General features: G+C 45.7%; 1 protein-coding gene across 3 annotated transcripts in view; it reads right to left on the bottom strand.

Annotated features, from left to right (window-relative positions):
• MAP3K6 (mitogen-activated protein kinase kinase kinase 6) overlaps positions 1–19,579 on the bottom strand; it is a 72,978-nt gene that overhangs the window by 3,334 nt on the left and 50,065 nt on the right. For 2 of the 3 annotated variants that reach the window (XM_072980199.2, XM_072980200.2), the window contains 7 exons: positions 19,120–19,291; positions 16,039–16,236; positions 14,266–14,371; positions 13,176–13,434; positions 10,800–10,909; positions 9,085–9,197; positions 477–553 (listed from right to left, as the gene is read on the bottom strand). In XM_072980199.2, the coding sequence (XP_072836300.2) occupies positions 477–553; positions 9,085–9,197; positions 10,800–10,909; positions 13,176–13,434; positions 14,266–14,371; positions 16,039–16,236; positions 19,120–19,291 (1,035 nt within the window). The remainder of the gene's footprint in view (positions 1–476; positions 554–9,084; positions 9,198–10,799; positions 10,910–13,175; positions 13,435–14,265; positions 14,372–16,038; positions 16,237–19,119; positions 19,292–19,579) is intronic. The other variant, XM_078379993.1, reaches the window with a different exon arrangement.

Below are 19,579 nucleotides of genomic sequence, written 5' to 3'. Positions count from 1 at the left end.
TCTTTTCACTGGCCACCATCAGTGAGGCTGGTGGCAACTATGGGCCAAAACCAAAGAGCCTAAAATTACCCATTGTTGGTTAAACAGAATTGATTTGTTGTAAAGCAGCCTTTGGTCTAAGAGTGGTGGTTTGGCTGCTGCGGGGGAGCAAAGCAGATCTCTTTCTCCTGGTATCCATATAAACTGCCTTCTGCTATGGAAGTTTCATTAAACTTTTCTGTAATAACTACAAGAGAAAATATATCGCACAATAAACCAGAGCTCAGAAGCTAGTGATCATCTAGACATTGTTAAACTGCAACTCATTAGTCACTGCTGCTGGCTACTATGGCTGAGGGAGCTACAGCCCAATAACATCTGGAAGGCCACAGGCTCCCTAGCTCTGGAATAACCCAGTTCTCCAATTCCTGGTTAGATGTGACAATGGCATATGGAGTCAAATGTGAAACGGGATGAGAGAGCAAGGAGAAGCCTACCTGATACATGTGTACCGGAGGTCATCAGCCGTAGCACAGTTCAGCAGGACAGGCAGAGTGAAGCCATGATGTAAGAGCTGAGGGAAAAAAATGAGATGCTTTTATTGTGGCTACATGGAAGGATCTTTGTTGTCTTCATGGCTGGAAACGCTAAGAGATCTACAGAGTTGCTGGCAAGACCTGCTTTGGAGGTAATCCATCTCTCCTCAAAGAAGGACCCTCCATGTATCTTGGGAGCCTGTGTTCCCTTGTTTTCAACCACTGTGGTCATAGATGATCCTTGTTGCAGATAACGGGCTGTGTGTGTATTTTTAACTTGCCCAGAGGGCACCTAGTTGGAAAAGTCTGCAAGAACAGGCAAAGCCTGGCTGTCTAGGGCAGGGGTGTCCAACTTTTCACCTTCCCTGGGCCACATTAGAAGATGAAAATTTGGTTTGGGCCACATGGGGAGGCAGCCCTAGCCATCCTCCGCAGCCCCGCTCCAAGCGTGCTTGCCGGCAGCTGCGATCTCAGACAGCAGAGACTGCCAGCTTCAACTCCAGTGGCTTTATGGGGCCGGGAGGGGGTCCACCTATTGACGGGGATGGCGCAATGCAGTCACGCAGCCCCTCTGTCCCCTCCCCTCCCACTCCTTCCTTCCTTCCCTCTTTCCCCCTCTACTGTTGTGAAATGCCCCGGCCACATTCCGGCTGCAAGTGCTGGTAGTGTAACTTGAAACTTTGGAATTTCTTTAAAAATAAAAAATTGCACTGGGCTGCATTACGAGCTGACCTGGGCTGCATGCGGCCCTCGGGTCGCGGGTTGGACAAGCCTGGTCTAGATGATGTTAGGTGACCATTCCCATCACCCCTTATGCGCACCTATGCTGGCAAGGGTAGATGGGAGTAGCAGTCCAGCAGGGCCTTCTGAAGGGACACCTACTGAACACTGAAACTGGGCTACAGAAAGCATTGACCAGGCAAGGAGTAAGAAGGATCTTACAGTCCACCAGTGTATAGTATTTAGTCCCCTTTATCAGCTATATTGAGACTTGGTGACATGGAGTAATTTAAAGCCACTTTAAAGGATAGGTGAGCAATAATAGTCTGTGTAAATGTAGGTAACGACAGACTAGTATTTAACCAATCATCTGTTAGAGGCTGCTTGCCAGTAACTGGTTCTTTTCATGGTAATCTGTGAACTCACACTTGTGTTCCCGAATCTTCCATAGCTGAGCATTAGTGTCTTGGCAGGAGCTGCACATTTAGTCCTGCACCTTGACTGCTGACATCAGTGCTGTCAATATTCAGGTTAGCCTTTGCCTTGTAACACTTGGCATCTTTTTTCCCCTCCTGGCAAGGCAGGCGTGATATTGCAAAGCAGTGTCCTTGCCTTTTGAATCATGGATCCAAGTCATCTCACACATTCTCAAACTGGAGATTTTTTTTAGAAGGATTTGATTATATGACGACTGCCTGATCCGTACTGTGGCTGTGGGATGGAGCGGGGACAGAACCAAGAACAGCAGGGATGCGTCTGCAGTCCCTCTGTGCCAAGAGACTTTGAAGGGCAGGTTGAGTTTATGGGCAAAATCCTGTTTTGGCCAGTATAACATAAACGTATGATGATGTAAATGTGCTGGGTGTTCATGCCAGGCAACAAGGAATTATGCTATGCAACTGCACGTTCGGTTGCATGCCTTCAGCATGATGAATTGCACAATGGAAGTACTTCAAGGACAGGACTTCTAGCTTGGGTGCAAACTCACGTTATGTGCGTGCATTTGTCCAACAGGATTTTGGCCACTGAAATGGTGAGGCAAAGGCATGAGGGAGTGTAGCATGTACAGGTGGAGAAACATGCACACCCTTTAATCTCTCTGGTATACTTATGTTGCTGCTGCTGTTACTGCTGATGGTATTCTGCTTTGCTCCCAGTGAAAGATTCCGAGTCCCTTTAGCTCTGACCTTTAATATCAGACAAAGCAAACACAGTCCTCAATGATTCCTAATTTGGTTGGGCTAGTGGGCTGGATGTTACAAAAACTGAAATATGACAAGACTGCTAACTTTTTAGGTGTCACCAGATCATGTGCTTTTTAGAGAGACAACCAGATTTGATTTGATTTTAAAACCACATCATTGCTATTTAAAATAAAATGATATTTTCTTTTAGGTTCATTTAGAACATGAAATCTTTAAAAAAAGAGAGAGAGAGAATGTAATGCCATCCACCAACAATTTACATGGCACATTGTTGGCAGCATGGCCCTCTTCAAAAAGCATTATGAAAATATAAATGTAAAATTTACTCCATTTGTTCAGAAGACTCAGGTTCATGGCCCACTTGGCCTTGACATTCACTGGATCACCTGGACATTGTCTCTCAGACTAGCCACTTTGTTGGGTTGCTTACCCGGATCAAACAACATACACGTTCAAACAAAGAAATACAGTGGAGGAGACCTCTGTGCACCACTTTCAGCTCCTTTGAGGAAGGACAGGGGATGAATATAATAGCCAGAATCCTTTTGTGTAGCTTCGCAAATGGAACAACGTCTGGAAGCCAAAAGCCCCAAGTTAAGAAATCACCAGAGAAATTATTGCTTGCACACCAAGTCAGAGAACTCAATATGCAACCGGTAACACTTACACTGATTTTGTATCTAGAGAAAAATTGTAAATATTACTCCATTATCTGCAAAGACAGTCAAAGGGATGCTCGGGCATGAATGATTCCCTGAACCCAACCATGCCAGCATCACCAAAAATGTGTCCAAATGTGTTCAAAGGAGGGACAGAGGGAGCAACAGCCAAGTTCCAATCGTTATGTGCTTCTCCGCTCCAGTTGCACTGATCCCTCTACAGCAGAGAAGGAGATCAGCCCTGGCCAGCAGAGCTAAAAGTGGAATATTTGGGGAGCTGCATTCCCAGAATGCCTGGAGGGCCAGAGTTGTTATGGCCACTCTTGAGTACAGCATGTAGACTAGATAGCGATCTTCCAATTTGCAAACCCCTTCCTTGAGGTAGGCAACTTCGGTCCTTTACCCTAATTGCAAAAGCTCTCTGCCAGCAATCCTTTCAGATGTCTGACAAAAAGAACCTATTCCCAGCAACTTGCTCCAGGGAAGGGAGAGAGAGGAAGGGAGGGCAGGAAAGAAGAGAAGGGGTGGTCGCAGCCATCCTTGGCTTCAACCCTGCCTTGCTATCAGCACTCCCAGCAGGATAGTCCCGAGAAATGTGCCCCTTAACTGTAGGAAGAAGCCAGTGTGAGGCAATGGTTAAGAGAGCAGAAGGAGGAACCAGGATCTAGGGAGGGAGGGGAGGCGGGGGAAGGAAGATAAGGTGGAAAGAAAGAGAAATCAGATTCTGCAAACTTGAAGCCTGCCCAGTTCTGCCTTCAGTAAACAAAACCAACAATGCACAGGAAGCCTCTTTTCTGTTCTACCAGTTTCTAAAGGGAAGCTACATTATGCTGTTGCAATGAAAACAACAGGAATCTTGGGGGACCTTAACAGCTAAAAAAACTAAGCTTTCCTGCAGTGCAGCCCATTTTAAGGCACAACATCCTTATCCTGCTGAACAAGAGCACACACCGCACGGAAGCAGACTCTAAGGGGGCAGCCATGTTTGTGTGCAAAAAGAGATATGCAAAACAGCCAAGAGTTGTGTAGCATCTCAAAAATGACTGGTTTCATTTAGTTATCTTTCCCAGAATACATGTACACCCCATTTCATCACATGCATCTGAAAAATTGGGTCACATTCAGTGAATGGTCACATCAAACAAAACTTCTAAAGTGTTTAATGTTCAAGAAATACTACAGACTTTGGATGTATAATTCTTAAAACTCCTATAGAGATATGACTCATACTGCAAATTTCTCTACTTTGCAAATGTACATTTGCATCCGGTAGTGATGCTGTTGTAGTGTGTATGACACAAGTGTGTATGACACAAGAACACAGCGACTCGAGCCTGGATCAAACAATATGCATCGCTGATTCTCTGCTTCACCTCTAAGCCTTGGCACCTAACAAGGTGCTGAGGTCTACACTGTCCCCAGACTCTGAGGCTCTAGTGGGGAACTAAGGCTGAGATCGTAAGAGAGCCCAACAGACAATAGGCCTGTTTAGTTTTGTTCAGCACCAGGCACTACGTTTCCCACACTAGCCACCTAAAGTGCGGCCATCTCCACCTAAGCCACAAAACTCACTGCATGACCTTGGCTCAGTCATTCTCTCTTAACCTGACCTACCTCAGAGGTTGCTGTGAAGACAAAATGAAGAGGGGAGAGTTATGCACACCGTTTTGAGCTCCCTGGTGAGGTATGAATGGAAAGGGCCAACTATGTGCGGTGGAGCTTTCTTCCCGGATAAATGGCCAAATCCAAAAGCCTGCAAACTGCACCAGTCTACCCAGACATCAACCCTATATCATCTGGGTAAACTGGGTCTAAGAGCTAGTGTGATGTAATGAAGGGTCGGATTAGGACTCAGGAGACCTCCATTCAAATCAGGCCTTCACAGGAAAACCTACTGGGGATGGCAATGGTAAACCATCTTTGAACGTTTACATCCCTTAAAAAGCATAGTACATGAATCAGTATGGTATAAGAGACAGAGTGCTGGATGAGGACCGAGGGGACTTGGGTTCACATCCCTCCTTGCATGGCGATGGAAACTTACTGAGGAGGAGCAAAGGCAAACCACTTCTTGAATATCCCACACAAGCTCCAAAGCCTTATTAGGATCACCAAAAGCTGGAAGGGACATGATGGCCCATTACTGTCAAACCTCAGCTGTGGTTCTTCTCCCCAATAACTTGCAATGTGGTGGTAAAATTTTTAGTCTACCTTGCCAATATAGTAGTAAGGACTGTTGAGGCCCTTTGATCTGGAGCTTTTAGGGGAACAGGAAGTCTGCTAAGGCCATAAGAGAGATGGGAAGAGGGAAGCCTTCCCCCCACTTAGGGAGGAATAGAGACAGATTCTCTTCCTCCTTTTCCTTCCCTTCTACCTTGCAGGTCTGTGGAAATACAGCCACCTCAGACAGAGAAGGACCGTTTCAACTGAAACCGCACAACATTTCTTTGTAGTTACATAGGGACTCACACCACAAAGATCTAGAACCACATGTAAACCACTGTCCTTGGCACTGGCATCTGTAACACAGAGACTAACTGTAAAGTCAACGATTGGGCAACAGTACCCAGGATGATGCCCCAGAGCTAGGAGCCTGCAAAACAGCAGTGCCTAAGTCAAGGTCTCACATGCAACTGATGCAGCTGTAGTTGTAACTGACACAACTGTAACTCTTGTTGAAGGTGCTGATATCAGTTGCTGAGATGATGTAACTGATAACCATCCTTTGTGTTGCAAATGTAGTCTATAAGAATTGTGTTAAAACCTATCATGTTGTGAACCTATCATGGGATGTCCATGTGAAGGCAACTGTCTTCTATGGTAGGAGTTGTAGTCTTCATGTGTTCACAACTGATGATACCAGGGTTTATTGGAAACATGTTCTCCATAGTAATGTGGTATGGGGACGTATAGTCCCAAGCACAGGAGATCAATTCATTTTTTTACTTTAAAACCATATAAAACTGCCTCTCCTCCAGGCACATAGATACACCAAAATTGCAGAGAAGCTTCCCTTGATGCTCCTCCAGAAGCCCTGCAAGTTTGGGTGTCGGTTATCTGAGTTATACACCCACAAAGAGCGCCTACCCAGGAGAGTCCCCCCCCAGGCATCTAGGGACACCAACATCACTCAGAAGCTTCCACCTACTCTCCTTTACAATCCCTTGAAGATTGGGTTTTGGACCTCTGAGTTACACACCCACAAAGTGGGTCCCCCAGGAAAGTGTCCTTTAGCAGTTGGCTTGGGGAAACCCAATCTTCACCAAACCTGGAGGGATTGTAGAGGAGATTCAGTAGAAGTATCTCTGTGATTTTGGAGTCTCTGGGTGCCTGGAGGGGGCTCTTTGTAGGTGTATAACTTGGACATTCAAAACCCAATCTTCACCAATCTTGAATGTATTGTAGAGGAGAGCTTCTCTGCAATTTTGGTGTCTCTAGGTGCCTGGGGTACCACGTTATAGCCTAACAAATAAATGAATCAAACACTGCAAAAATTGATTCGTATTCATTGCGGGGTACTTATTTGTACAAATATAATTCGATGAATTAGTAATCCTGATGAATTTTGCAATTCATTTTAAAATTTGTGCCCATCTCTAATTAAGACTCAGGACACCTGGGTTGGAGTCCCCAGCTCTGCCATGGAAACTCACAAGGGGAGAGGGGACCTGGTAAAGCCACTCTAAATATCTCAGTTACTTTGAAAACCATATTACGGTCGCTATAAATCAGTTCTGACTTGACGGCAGAGGTGGATTAACATGGGGATAAAGTGGATATAAAGAGGTATAAATGAACTGGCCAGTCCCCTTTATATCTTTGTATCTTTAACTGCATGAGAACACACTGAGTGTGTGAGTCTGATGTATCATGACTTTTAGTGATGGACTCATCAGGAATTGTAATTGCTGGCAATGTGTTTTGGTGAGTTAAGATAGCCGAATCCTTTTTGGCTTTTTCTTCCCTTTTAGGATTGAAGGATTTGTTCAGCTTGAGGATATTGAGGAAGCACATTCTGATGGTGATCTCAGTAGTGACAGTACCAAAGATGGCTATATCAACAAAGGTTCGCCTGGTGGAATGGTGGTCACAGAAATTGAAGTGGACATCACTTCATTCAGTGTTGAAGATAAATGAGAGACTGCTACAGATTTCAGAGATAAAGACTGAACTTTCTGTAGGGATTCAGATGAGAATATAACCTTCCGCCAGAGGTGCTCTGAGATAAAATTCACTCTCTCTCTGTTCCCAGGGCATGAATGTTAAACACTGCCAACATTAAAGACCTGCATGTTATGGCACTCCCTTAGATGAAGGAGACACTTGGAGTGTCCATGTAAGATCAGGATTTTGGCTCTGTGGGCCACACAATTCTTGAAGGATTGTAGACCCATAAAGCAGACTCAAAATCAGAAGCCAAAGACGAAAAATAAATAAATAAATAACTCTACTAATTGTTAAGAATATAGAAGCACCTCAATTAAGGTATTTCTGGATCCATTTGAGGGGTGCAGTTCATCACTAAAATATATACACACTTGTAAGAGTGACTTAGAAACAGAAGGGGTTTTAGCAAAATCTTCTTCTGGAGCAACCGAAAAAGGCAGAAGCCTAAATGTGTAAGGAAAGACCTACAATAAATATTTTCAAACTGCAACAAAGGAGATTCCCACTGGAGCGATTCCTGAACTTTGCCCTCTCAGCAAAGGACAAAAAGGAACTGAGGGAAAAGGGAGGGAAAACAGTGAGGATGTGTGCATTGGGAGAGCAGGCTGCACCCAAATGCTAACACTCAGCTATAGAAAATTCCAGAACATTCTGCACAGGGTCAGAAAGATGCCTAAGGGGTGAGTCACAGAGACCATGAAGAAGAACAACGTAAGCGAGTGAGTGGGCGCACAGAGTAGATGGAGTGTGCGTCATCACAGAAAGGAAAGCCAGTGTGGGTGTAATGGGTAAAATATTTGATGCAGACTTGGGGAATCTAGGTTGTAGCCCCAATGAGTCATAAAACTCAGTGTTTTATGTCAATCAGTCTACCTTACAAGGTGGTTGTGAAAAACAAAGCATGTATTATGTCTTCAGCTCAAGGTAGAAAAAAACAGCAGACATAAATGCAACTCAGAAAAAGAAACAGATGCAACAGGAGGAGATATAGTGGCGCTTGGAAGCTGGTTTCTGGACTACAGCTGTTAGGATCCTCCAATCAGTATAAGAGCTGGGGATTCTGGGAGTTATAGTCCCCAATGCAACTTTTCCCAATCTCTGTCTGGGACACAGGCCTCTGCTGCAAACTTTTTGCAGCCTATTAAGTTTGGGGTGTGTGTGCTTATTTACAGCACACCCAGAGTCAGGCAAGCCACCACCTTCCAGAAGTTGTTTTACCCAATGACCTCACAGTTGGCTTTAATCCCTATAGGCCGACAACATCTGGAGGAATATGATTTAACCATTGCTGTGGATAGCAAAGCCTGTAGCTGGGAGTATTTATCTCCTCATTTGGACTTGCTCCTAGCAACGGAAAGCAGATGCTCCAAATCTTGCTAGCCTCAGTGATTCCTACTGAGTTCTCTCTCATGGATCCTGTCACACCTCATTGGAAGCCTTAGCTCCACATGAGAATGACCATATTGCTTTGGATCGGGTTATCTTTCAAGGGAGGATGTTTATAAAGTTCAGCTGCTTCCATTTCAGGGCCATTGTTCAAAGCAAGGATAGAAAACAGCTGGCCCTCCAGATGCTGTTAGACCACAACTCCCATCAGAACATGCCGACACATCCACTGGATGGATGGATGGATGGATGGAACTTGTATTCCAGCAACATCCGGAGGGCTTAACATTTGTCTTCACTTGCTTAAGTCAAAGCACTTGAGCCAGCTTGCAGGCAGGAGTTTTTCTCTGCTAACCACCTTCTTCAAATTAGCAATTGTGGCGGGAGGCAAGAGCCGAGGCAAATAGCTTCTCCCCTTCAAAAATCACCCACCTTGGCAACTGTATCTTTGTCTGCTCCAAGTTTTTCTAACCATTTGGTCAATGGTGGATCTGCAACCATGTCTTCTTCTTTCTCCCCACAAAGCGTCGAGGGGGTAAAGACTTCTGGGGAAGCAGAAGGAAAGAAAGACGTTCAGTGTTCCACATTAAACTAGCTTCTGCCTCGTAAACCCACACACAGTGACACTTCCACAGCTTTTTCGCTTCAGGAAGCTTTTAATGTTGAAAGATACCTCAAAATCCAAGCATCGCAGGATTCATCTATGAGGTGAAAGAAAGCACAGTTGCTTCCTTCTTATTACACTTGCTGTTAAGAGCAATTTGTGGAAATTCATGCTTCACAAATTCACATCAAGATGTCTTTTGTTTCAGTTCCTTTCCACATCAAGGAAGGCCAAGAGCAACCTTGTCTTGTGACACTTTAATTAATTGTTTCTGGTGCCCAGATCCAGATTACACTGGGATATCTGCACCAACAAGATTTTGCCCAATGTCTCAATGGTAGGGCACATACTGTATTTTTCGCACCATAAGACACACTTTTCCCCCACAAAACAGGTGGGTGGAAAGTCTGTGCGTCTTATGGAGCGAAGAAAACAGATTATATTTTCCTGTTTTCTTCTCCTAAAAAATTGGTACATCTTATGGAAAGGTGCGTCTTATGGAGGGAAAATACGGTAATTTGCAGGCTGAACCTTTATCATTTGAAAGAACTGGGTCCCAGGTGATGAAAAAGGGGCCTACCAGTCAGTGTAGAGGTTACTGAACTAGACAAAAGTATAATCTAGTCTATGACAACTTCTTAGGAGAAATTAGCCACGACACACTGACTTCCAGAGAATGAGGCAGAGCTTTAAAGCTACCATTTAAGTTCTTCTCATGTAGCCAAACCAAAATTGTATAAAGTAAAAGCATCTACACACAAACCTGTATAATTGTATCAGGTTACAAAATTTAGCTTTTTTTCACTATAGGATCTGGACTGGTTGGGTGCCAAATTTTTAAATTTGCTCTTATCAAGGTCCAAATGCATCACTGCAGGTGACAGCTCAGGAGACAGTAAGGATATAACAAATGCTAGCAAATTTTCTAGTCCTCTACTAAGGAGACACATGGGCCAAAATCTACAACCATACAGCTTGAAAATGTGCATGTGCTAGCTGTGTTAGTGCCAAGATGTGGGTGCTATTCCTTTACCACCGGCACGTGGTGCAATGAGTTTTGCACCAGGGATCTGCTACCAGTTGTGCAATTCCATAGCACAACTCCTTGTTGCCAGGCATAACATCACCACCAACATGAGCACAATAGTAGCCAGTGAGGCACCCATCTATCAAAACAATAGATCACTGCTATGAGATTTCTTTGCTCCCATAGAGAAGCAAAAAGACTGTCACTTTTTCCAGCAGCAGGAACCTCTGTCAAAAAAAAAAAATTCAAAAACATGTCCTTTTGCACAAAAATGTTTTGCACAAAGTATAAGATTTTCTCCAAAAAATATTGCTTGTTTGCAGTAAAAATATACAACGGGGGGTTTTTTGGTGCAGAAAAATACACAAAAACTCTCCTAATTTTACCTAGTGGGGAGAAAATTTATAAAATTTTTCCCATTTCTGCATACAATAAGCAAAAATTTACATTCCTAGTATACGAGAGACTCTTGAGTCACTGATTCTACCCAAATCCTGCTGCAGCCAGTGACCTTACGTTTCGGCTTTGAGCTTCTTATTGTCCAGGCATCCTTCTCTACAGCCTGCAGCGCTTCCAGCAGAAGCCCCTGGAATTCACGCTCCTTCTCCATCAGCTTCCACTGCAATCTGGGAGAGCAGAAAGGATCATCTGAAGTGGCTCAAGGTGCGTATAAAAGAAGTGCAGCCTTGTCATGAATAGGCAGAATTGAAGAAAATGTGGCCCTCTAGATGTTTCTCACCTTCAGTACCCTTTACCCCCAGTAACCATGGCCAGTAGCCAGCCATGATGTAAATTGTACACAAGAACATCTGGAGGGCTGCAATACTTCACTGCTGGATATAAGAGCAGAAACACATCTGGTTCATAGCAAAAAACATAAGAAAAGGGGGCAACCCAAAGTTAATGGCAGCTCATTCTTTAATGAAATATTATTGGAAAAATTTCACCTCCAGGTCTCAGGGATTATCATAGAATCATAGATCCATAGAAGTTGGAAGGGGCCTATAAGGTCATTGAGTCCAACTTCCTGCTCAATGCAGAAATACAAATCAAAGGATATCTGCCAGGTGGCAATCTAAATTTATCTTGGATGTCTCCAGTGTTGAAGCACTCACCACCTCTCAAGGTTCCATTGCCGTACTGCTCTAACAGTTAGGAAGTTTTTCCTGATATTCAACTGAAATGTGGCTTCTTTTAACTTGAGCCCATTGCTGTGTGTCTTGCACTCTGGGATAATCGAGAACAGATCCTGCCCCTCCTCTGAATGACAGCCTTTCAAGTATTTGAAGAATGCTATCCTATCTCCCCTCAGTCTTCTTTTCCCAAGGCTAAACATGCTCAGTTTTTGCAGCCTTTCCTCATAAGGCTTGCTTTCCAGCCCCCTGATCATCCTTGTTGCCCTCCTCTGAACTTGTTCCAATTTGTTAACATCCTTTTTGAAGTGCCATGTCCAGAACTGGACACAATACTCATGATGAAGGCTAACCAGTGACGGTTCCTTTTTGCACCCTTTCCAAATCTCACTGCATCACCAAATCTGATCATTTGGGAAATTCCCACACAAAATTTTAGGACTCCTTTTACAAACATTTGAACCACAAATGTGTTGTGGCCTGCCATGCCGCCTTTAATTTTATTTATATGCTGCTTTTCTCCCAATAAAAGGGACACAAGGCAGTTCACAAAATATTTAAAATATAAATGGGTAACCAATTACAATCTTAAAAAGCAATTCTTATTTGTCCAACATCCAGAGTTGATACCATTCTGAGCTCTATCTAGTGCAATTTGATTAGTTCTTAATCTCCCTCCAGGTTCCCTCAGATTTCCCTTCTTTGTCCAGTTATTCCTTTCCCCGGGTTGAGAATCATGTGCCACTGAAGTACTCTGATTTAGGGTTCTTGTATTATTCCTGTTGTGGACTCTTCGGTCTCCCAGAAAAGGTGGAAAACTTGAGAACCCTTTCCTTGGCAACCAGCCATTCCTTGGGAGACTCCCTAAACAGAAAGGTCTTTATCTGCCAATGGAAGAACAGCAGGGAAGGAGCCCGCCGGGCCTCACTCTGGAAGGACTGCCCCAGTTTGGTAACAACCACTGAATGGCTCTCCCTCCCTTGTGTCCACGTGCCACCTTTTAATCAGTCTTCAACATCTTAATCCAATCTGCCTCAAATGGATGTGTCCATAATTATTGAACTGTTACTTCCATCACTCCAAAGTAGCATTGGATTGGTTGGGAGTAACTGGCCAAACAGTTGGAGGGGAGGGAAAGTCTTAGTATAATTGACTACAGTGATGCCTTGCAAGACGAAAATAATTTGTTTCACGAGTCATTTTGTATTGTGAAATTTTCGTCTTGCAAAGCACGGTTTCCCATAGGAATGCATTGGAATGTAATTAATGCGTTCCTATTCATCTTGCGAAGCATGGCCATAGAAAAATTCATCTTGTGAGTCACCAAAAATAAAAAAAATCGCACAATGCTTTCGTCTTGCAAGTTTTTCGTTGCGCGAGGCATTCGTCTTACGAGGCATCACAGTAGTTTTCTCTTGCACTTCTAATCAGAGATGCTGGCAAGTTTTTGGTTCTGAAGTCCCTATCAGAAACAAGTTTTTCTCCCCAGAAAAAAGGGAGGTGTGGTTGGGTTCTGAGTCACGAGTTGAGTCTGAAAAACAACAACAACCCAACCTGAGTTGAATCCAAGTCCAAATTACCAGTGCGACTTAAGTCCGATTTGACAGTGTGTCCTGCGACTCAGGTCCCCATCCCTGCAAGAAGCCTGACGAATGCTAAACAAACTCTCCTGCCGCTCCGATGCAGTAAGTCCTGATTATACTACAGCACTGTCACTGTCACTCAACACCGTCATCAAATGAAGTTGGGAAGAGCTTACCTTCTCGTTTCTACCTGTAAATGATCAATCTGGGACATGAGAGGCAAACGCTCCTTCAATGGATGCTGGGAGTCTAGCCAGCTGCTGGTGGCAGTGCCTACTCCAGAACTTGAGGTCTCTGCGCCATCCCTGAGAATGCAGTCTTGACTTTTCGAAGGCGACGTCTCCTGGATCGAAAGGCCATCGGCTTCCTCCTCTGCTTGGCTCAGGGGTTCAAGGCAACCCGTCCCTTGTAAAAGCTGTGGCTTCAAGTTAAATTCTGGAAGTACCAAGGAAGGCAAAATAAAAAGTCGAAAAACATTTACTTGATATAGCCACAAATGAGAATTCACAGCTCAGAATTAAAATATGAATTTTACAACACAGAAGACCCTTCGTCTAAGGAGACGGACAGCTAGGAAATTCTCTGCTCAAGACCCTAGAAAACCATTTCCTGTGTTTATTTACTGAAGCAGACTCATATTGGTTCCATGACAACGTTCAGTGTCGAGACCACTTGGGCAAGCATGGCCATTACACGAAGGGAGGTAGTAGCTGCCTCAAGTGACAGACATTAGGGGTGCGGACATGAAATATTGGCAAGGTACCTAAGGGCCGGGCAGCGCATACGTGACCTGCACCCTCTTGCAGAGTGGAAATAAGGGTCAACTTTCATTTCAGTTTTGTATATGGAATGGGAAGTGTGGTAGGCATGGAAATGTATATGAAGTCGCCTAGATTTATTTCTTTAGTAAATGTATATCTCAATTTTTCCACAGTAAACTCCAGGTGGTGTGCCTCTAGGCTCTCTTCCTCCCACATTATCCTCACAACAGCCTCTGAGTTAGTCATCCCCCCCCCTTGACATTTTCAGTCCAGTCGTGTCCAAATTTAGGGGGCAGTGCTCATCCTGTTTTCAAGCCGTAGAGCCAGCGCTTGTCCGAAGACAGATTCCGTTGTCACGCAAATAGGTACCACGTCAGTGGGAAGGTAAAATAGCGAGTTAGTCATCACAGACACTGAAAACCCAGGATGCAGAATAGGGTTGATTCTTTTTTTAAAAAGAGAGGGGGTTCAGGGTTCAAGAACACTCCTCATTCGTTCAGCCTACCTGTCAAGAGAATGGTAAATGCTGCCTGGACCGCCTGCCCCATGAGGTTATCCATTGCAAACACCCAGTGGGGCTTGATCTGGAGCTTCCGGAGAGCTTGCTTTACCTGTTGGTGTGGAAAATTACAGGTTCAGACCTTCCATGCAAAAAAGGTACCACCGGTGACTCCCATCCTTCATTTCAGTAGTATTATCTCAGCAGAGGGAGAGTATTTCGCCGCCGCCATTGACTTCAAGTAGGAGTCACAAATCCTTATCAAGTTATATCAAATTACTTAGAAAGATCCACCATCAGATCCTTATCTATCTTCTTCCATAAGCTACTCTACAAGCTAGAGCAGCGATGGCGAAGCTACGGCATGCATGCCACAGCTGGCACGCAGAGCCCTTTCTGTGGGCAGGTGAGCTGTAAGTCGCTGGATCGCTACTCCCCCTGCCCCACCTGTGCAGCCAAACCGGAGAAGGTGGCTGCAGCTGAGGTGCTGGCGCTTCGACAGGCGGATCTGGAGCAGCTGGCATTGGTGGCCGATCTGGTGCAGCTGCCGCTGGCAGCAGATCTGGTTCCGGTTCCACCACCATGGCACACTGCCTGTTGTTTTTTTTGTTTTGTTTTGTTTTGTTTCAGTTTGGGCATGCGAGCCCAAACAGGTTTGCTGCCACTGATCTAGAGGCTTTTAAAAAATATTTCTACCCAGGAAAAAAAGCAGATGGGTGGGCATGCAGATGAAAAGACAGACAGACAGAAAGGAAAGATGATCCAAATACGGGGCAGAAGGAGGAGCTCATCTTGACCGCTCCTGTACTTCCCCATTCAGAAACCAACGGGACCAGCTATTTTTCTTTATATTTCTGCAAGGGACTGAGTGAGTTACAAAGGCATAGACAGATAGGAAAGGATACGAAGCTAAATATTCAAGGTCAGTCTGGAGGACTGGAATGGTCCTGCAATGATGGGTGCTTACTACCTTTTTCCCCACATACCCATACACGAGGCAGTGCCACTGTGTGACGCCCAGAGCAACCCCAAGGTAATTTTGCTGCACAAGATCCATCCGCCCCATGTATTTTCCACTTACAGAAGCTAAGTAGACTGGTTTGTTTTGTCTTATATTTCCACAAATCCAAGAAACAGAGACTATAGATAGGAAAGAAGATGTATGGATGAAGCTAAACCTTTTAAGATGGGGCAGAAGGACTGAAACAGATTTTTTAAAAAAAGATTCTAATTCCTCTCCCATTTCAGCATACAGAAACAAATTAGACTGGCTGTTTCCCTTTATATTTCCACATGCATAAAACAGAGGCTTAAAACATCTTTACCACAAAAAGCTAAGACTTGAATCATGTAAAGCCAGTCCTAAAAGAGTGAGTTCCTCACAACACACACACACTCTCTTGCTACACACACCATACTCTGGTGTACCCATATTGTTCTCAGAACGGCCCCAGGCACTTTCTGCAGCCTGAGGTAAAGGACAACTTAAATTCCTGATAAAGAAGCTGACTGGACTGGCTACGTATTTAATCTCATTTTGACACTTTCGATGGCGCAGAGTCCTGAGGAGGGCAATTCATTCGCTTTGCCCATCGAGCTAACATTGCAAAGCCCCTGGCCTTGTTGTAGCCCTTTGCTACCCAGGCTGGCCGCCTCCCTCTGCCAAATGGGAGGGGGTGCCTGTGCCGCCTTTTGCCAGAACCTTCTCAAGGTTTCTGAACTCTTTAAAGGCTATTTTAAAATCCAGGGTGCCCGAGATGCCTCCCGAAGGATACTCACCATGTCTTGGAAGGTGAAGAGCGGGACCTGGGTCTGGCTGAGGCCGAGGCCATCCGCCTGCAAGCTGGCCTGGAGCTGGAGCAGGTCCTGGGCCAGCTGCTTCCGGCTGGGCGAGCGGATGTAGCTCTTGAGGCAGGACACCAGCTGGGAGATGTGCTCCAGCGACAGCAGGGCCTGGGAGGACGATGCGGGCCAGGCCTGGAGGGAAGAGGCCGCCATGAATACAACAAAGCAGAGGAAAGGCTTGACAGGACGCCTTCAACCCAGCCGAAAGCTCAGAGAGCCCTTCTTTACGGACTCGGTTGACCTTCCCTTTGTCCCTCCGGAATGGGGCTGGAGCCTCACAAGTCCCCTCTCCCTACAGGGCAGCGAGAGGGAGGCCTCACGTTTCCCTTTGGTTTCGTCATCCATGTCTGACTTAAGGCAACTTGAGGTTCCCCAGATGTGCGAGATATTTAAGGAGGGGGTTTAAGGACGTGGTGGCGCTGCGGGCTAAACCACAGAAGCCTGTGCTGCAAGGTCAGAAGACCAAGCAGTCGTAAGATCGAATCCACGCGACGGAGTGAGCTCCCGTTGCTTTGTCCCAGCTCCCGCCAACGTAGCGGTTTGAAAGCATGCAAATGCGAGTAGATAAATAGGGACCACCTCGGTGGGAAGGTAACAGCGTTCCGTGTCTAAGTCGCACTGGCCATGTGACCACGGAAGATTGTCTTCGGACAAAACGCTGGCTCTATGGCTTGGAAACGGGGATGAGCACCGCCCCCTACAGTCGAACACGACTGGACAAAAATTGTCAAGGGGAACTTTTACCTTTACCTTACAGGGCAGCGAGAGGGAGGTCTCACGTTTCCCTTTGGTTTCGTCATCCATGTCTGACTTAAGGCAATTTGAGGTTCCCCAGATGTGCGAGATGTTTAAGGAGGGAGTTTACCAGTGCCATCTCCTCCACCCCCACCCCTGCCCCAGGTATTTTTTTGTTGGCTCAAATTGGAACTAAAAAGTTAAGTATTTTAATGATTTCTGAACAATGAAAAAGGAACTAGAAATATAACCACCTCCACTTTAAACAACACAATGGAACTAGAAATATAACCAGTTCTATTTCTTTCTTGTTGTTTAAAAATAATTAGCCGATATAGCTCAGTGGTTTGGAGTGCCTGGTTGGGGAGCCAGAGGCCAAGAGTTTGAATCCCACGGTGCCTCCCAGGAGAGGAGCCAGCTGGGATCACACAGAAGGGGTGCAAAGTAGCTGGGTGTGTGTGTGGACGTAGCGCTGGAGACCATGGTGTTCAACTGCTCCAGGGGGGAATCCTGGAGGCTAATTTTTTTTTTAAGTAAAGAGTTCCTAAGCAAAGAAGGGGAAACTGAAAGTAATACATCCCACCTAGCAAGACTGAGCTGGTGACAAAGAAGGGGTGTAGACGATGAACCCTCAAGAAAGCCCAAGATCTTCCCTCAACACTTTAATGGAGACGCTAGGAAGGACTTGGACTGAAGGGACCCAATGCTCCCTCTTTAGTTAATACAGTGGTGCCTCGCTTAACGAGCGCACCGTATAACGACGAAATCGCATAGCGATCCGTTTTTTTTGATCGCTAATGCGATCGCTCAACGAGCTTTAGATAGGGAGAAATTCGCTTTGCGAAGATCGGTAAGCGTTTCGCTTACCGATCTTCGCAAAACAAAGCTCCGACGATCAGCTGTTTGGCGGACAAAATGGCCGCCGGAAGCCCCAAAATGGCCGCGCGCAGCGTTTTCGCGTCCTCCCCTTGCTTAACGAGGGCGTGAAAATGGATGCCGGCCATAGGAAACCTCGCTGAATGGTGAGTAAAGGAGCCTTTTGGAACGCATTAAACGATGTTTAATGCGTTCCAATGGCTTTCCCTGTCCCGTTCAGCGATGTTTCGCTATAGCGAAGGTTAATCCGGAACGGATTAACCTCGCTATGCAAGGCACCACTGTATAAAAGTTTCAGAGGTCATATCATTCAAGTACATGAAAGAATGAGGGAGGGGAGGGAAGACTGTCCCCCGTGAGAGTTGTCCAGAGTCACCTTCCAGAGTGCCTGAGAACAATACTCTTATCTGGGTCATTCTGGGGAAATGCAAGGCTGGCCACTGAAATAAACTCCGGTGTTTTAGGCTGGTCCTGTATTCACATGGTAACTGTTAGCTGCCATTGCTTTAAAATCCCACACATACATCCTAAGGAAAGGAGAATAACATTTGCATATAGTGGGCATTAATGAATAACTAACTAACCAAACGTGGATACCTAGTGCGGTGTAGTGGACAGAGGAGGAGTTCCTGGGTTTGAATCCCCATCAGCCCTAGAAACTCATGGGGGGGAATGGAAGGGGTAAAGCCGCTCCTTAAATATCTCATTTGTCTTGAAAGCCCGGTTAGGGTCAACGTAAGTCAGTTCCAATTTGAGAGTACATAACAACAACAACAACAACAACAACAATGCAGGGCCAATCTAATGTAATTTACTGTCTGTAGCAAAGGGCAAGATACTGTGCACCCCCCCGTCACCAATTCCATGTACAGAAATGGGTTAGTAAATCACTGAATCCATCTTGGTAACAGGGTCAATTGCACAGAGGAGAGGACCACTTGAGAAAAGTCCACGCAGAGACAGAAACACATCCTCAGCATCTGTCAAAGGGTACAGGGTGGGCCCTCCTACCATGCTGTAAGGCAGGGGTTCCCAACCCCCGGTCCATGGACCGGTCCCGGTCTGTGGCCTTGCCAGGACCAGGCCGCGGAGACAAATCTCCTGCCTCCTTGCACGCGCAGATGCATGATTGCCCCTCCAACACACACACACGGATGCCCCCCCCCTAAACTAGTCCACGGAGGCAACAAGGTTGGGGACTACTTCTTTAAGCAACCTATGCCAAAACCCTTGTGGACCTATGCCTCTTGTGAGAGGCTGTAAGACCTCCCAAGGAGAAGGGATTTTGTTCCACGCCCATCCGATGGCCCCACGTGGGATTAGGAAAAGAGAGAGCAGAGTCCACAAGGAGGTCTCCTCCATGTGACAACCTTCCACCCCTTCTTAAGTCCTCGTGCTGCTCACCTCCTTTTGGGCCTTGTGGATGGCGGCGGCGATGCTGGGCAACTCCTCGGTCAGGACCTTGGACAAGGTGACCCTCCGCTCACTGTCCTTCTTCAACAAGAACAAGCAGCCGCTCTCCTCGTGAGAAGAAGAAGACAGGTTGAGGTCCACGTTGGCCAGTTCTTCAGAAACTCTGTGTAGACACATGGGGGTGGGGGAGATTTTAATCCAAGAGTAAGCAGTGGCAGGTGGGAAATCTTTTCTTCGCAGTGGCCAACTGTAAATAGCAGCCACCTCAACCCTGCGCTAAAAGGCACGTAGTGCATGTGTTAAGAGGAAGCATGAGGGATCCCCAGCGGGTGGACCTGAGGTTCCCCATCCAGTCCAGAAGCTTCTTCTGTTATTTTTAATCAGTGATTGGAGCAAAAGGACTCTTTAAAGCCTTAACACTTGTCTCACCGAACTGAGTTCTCACTTGAAG

This window comes from Pogona vitticeps, chromosome 9, assembly GCF_051106095.1.
Source record: "Pogona vitticeps strain Pit_001003342236 chromosome 9, PviZW2.1, whole genome shotgun sequence".
Classification (NCBI taxonomy): domain Eukaryota; kingdom Metazoa; phylum Chordata; class Lepidosauria; order Squamata; family Agamidae; genus Pogona; species Pogona vitticeps.
Note: the sequence above shows the minus strand (reverse complement) of the source record. Positions and strands in the feature narration are given on the sequence as shown.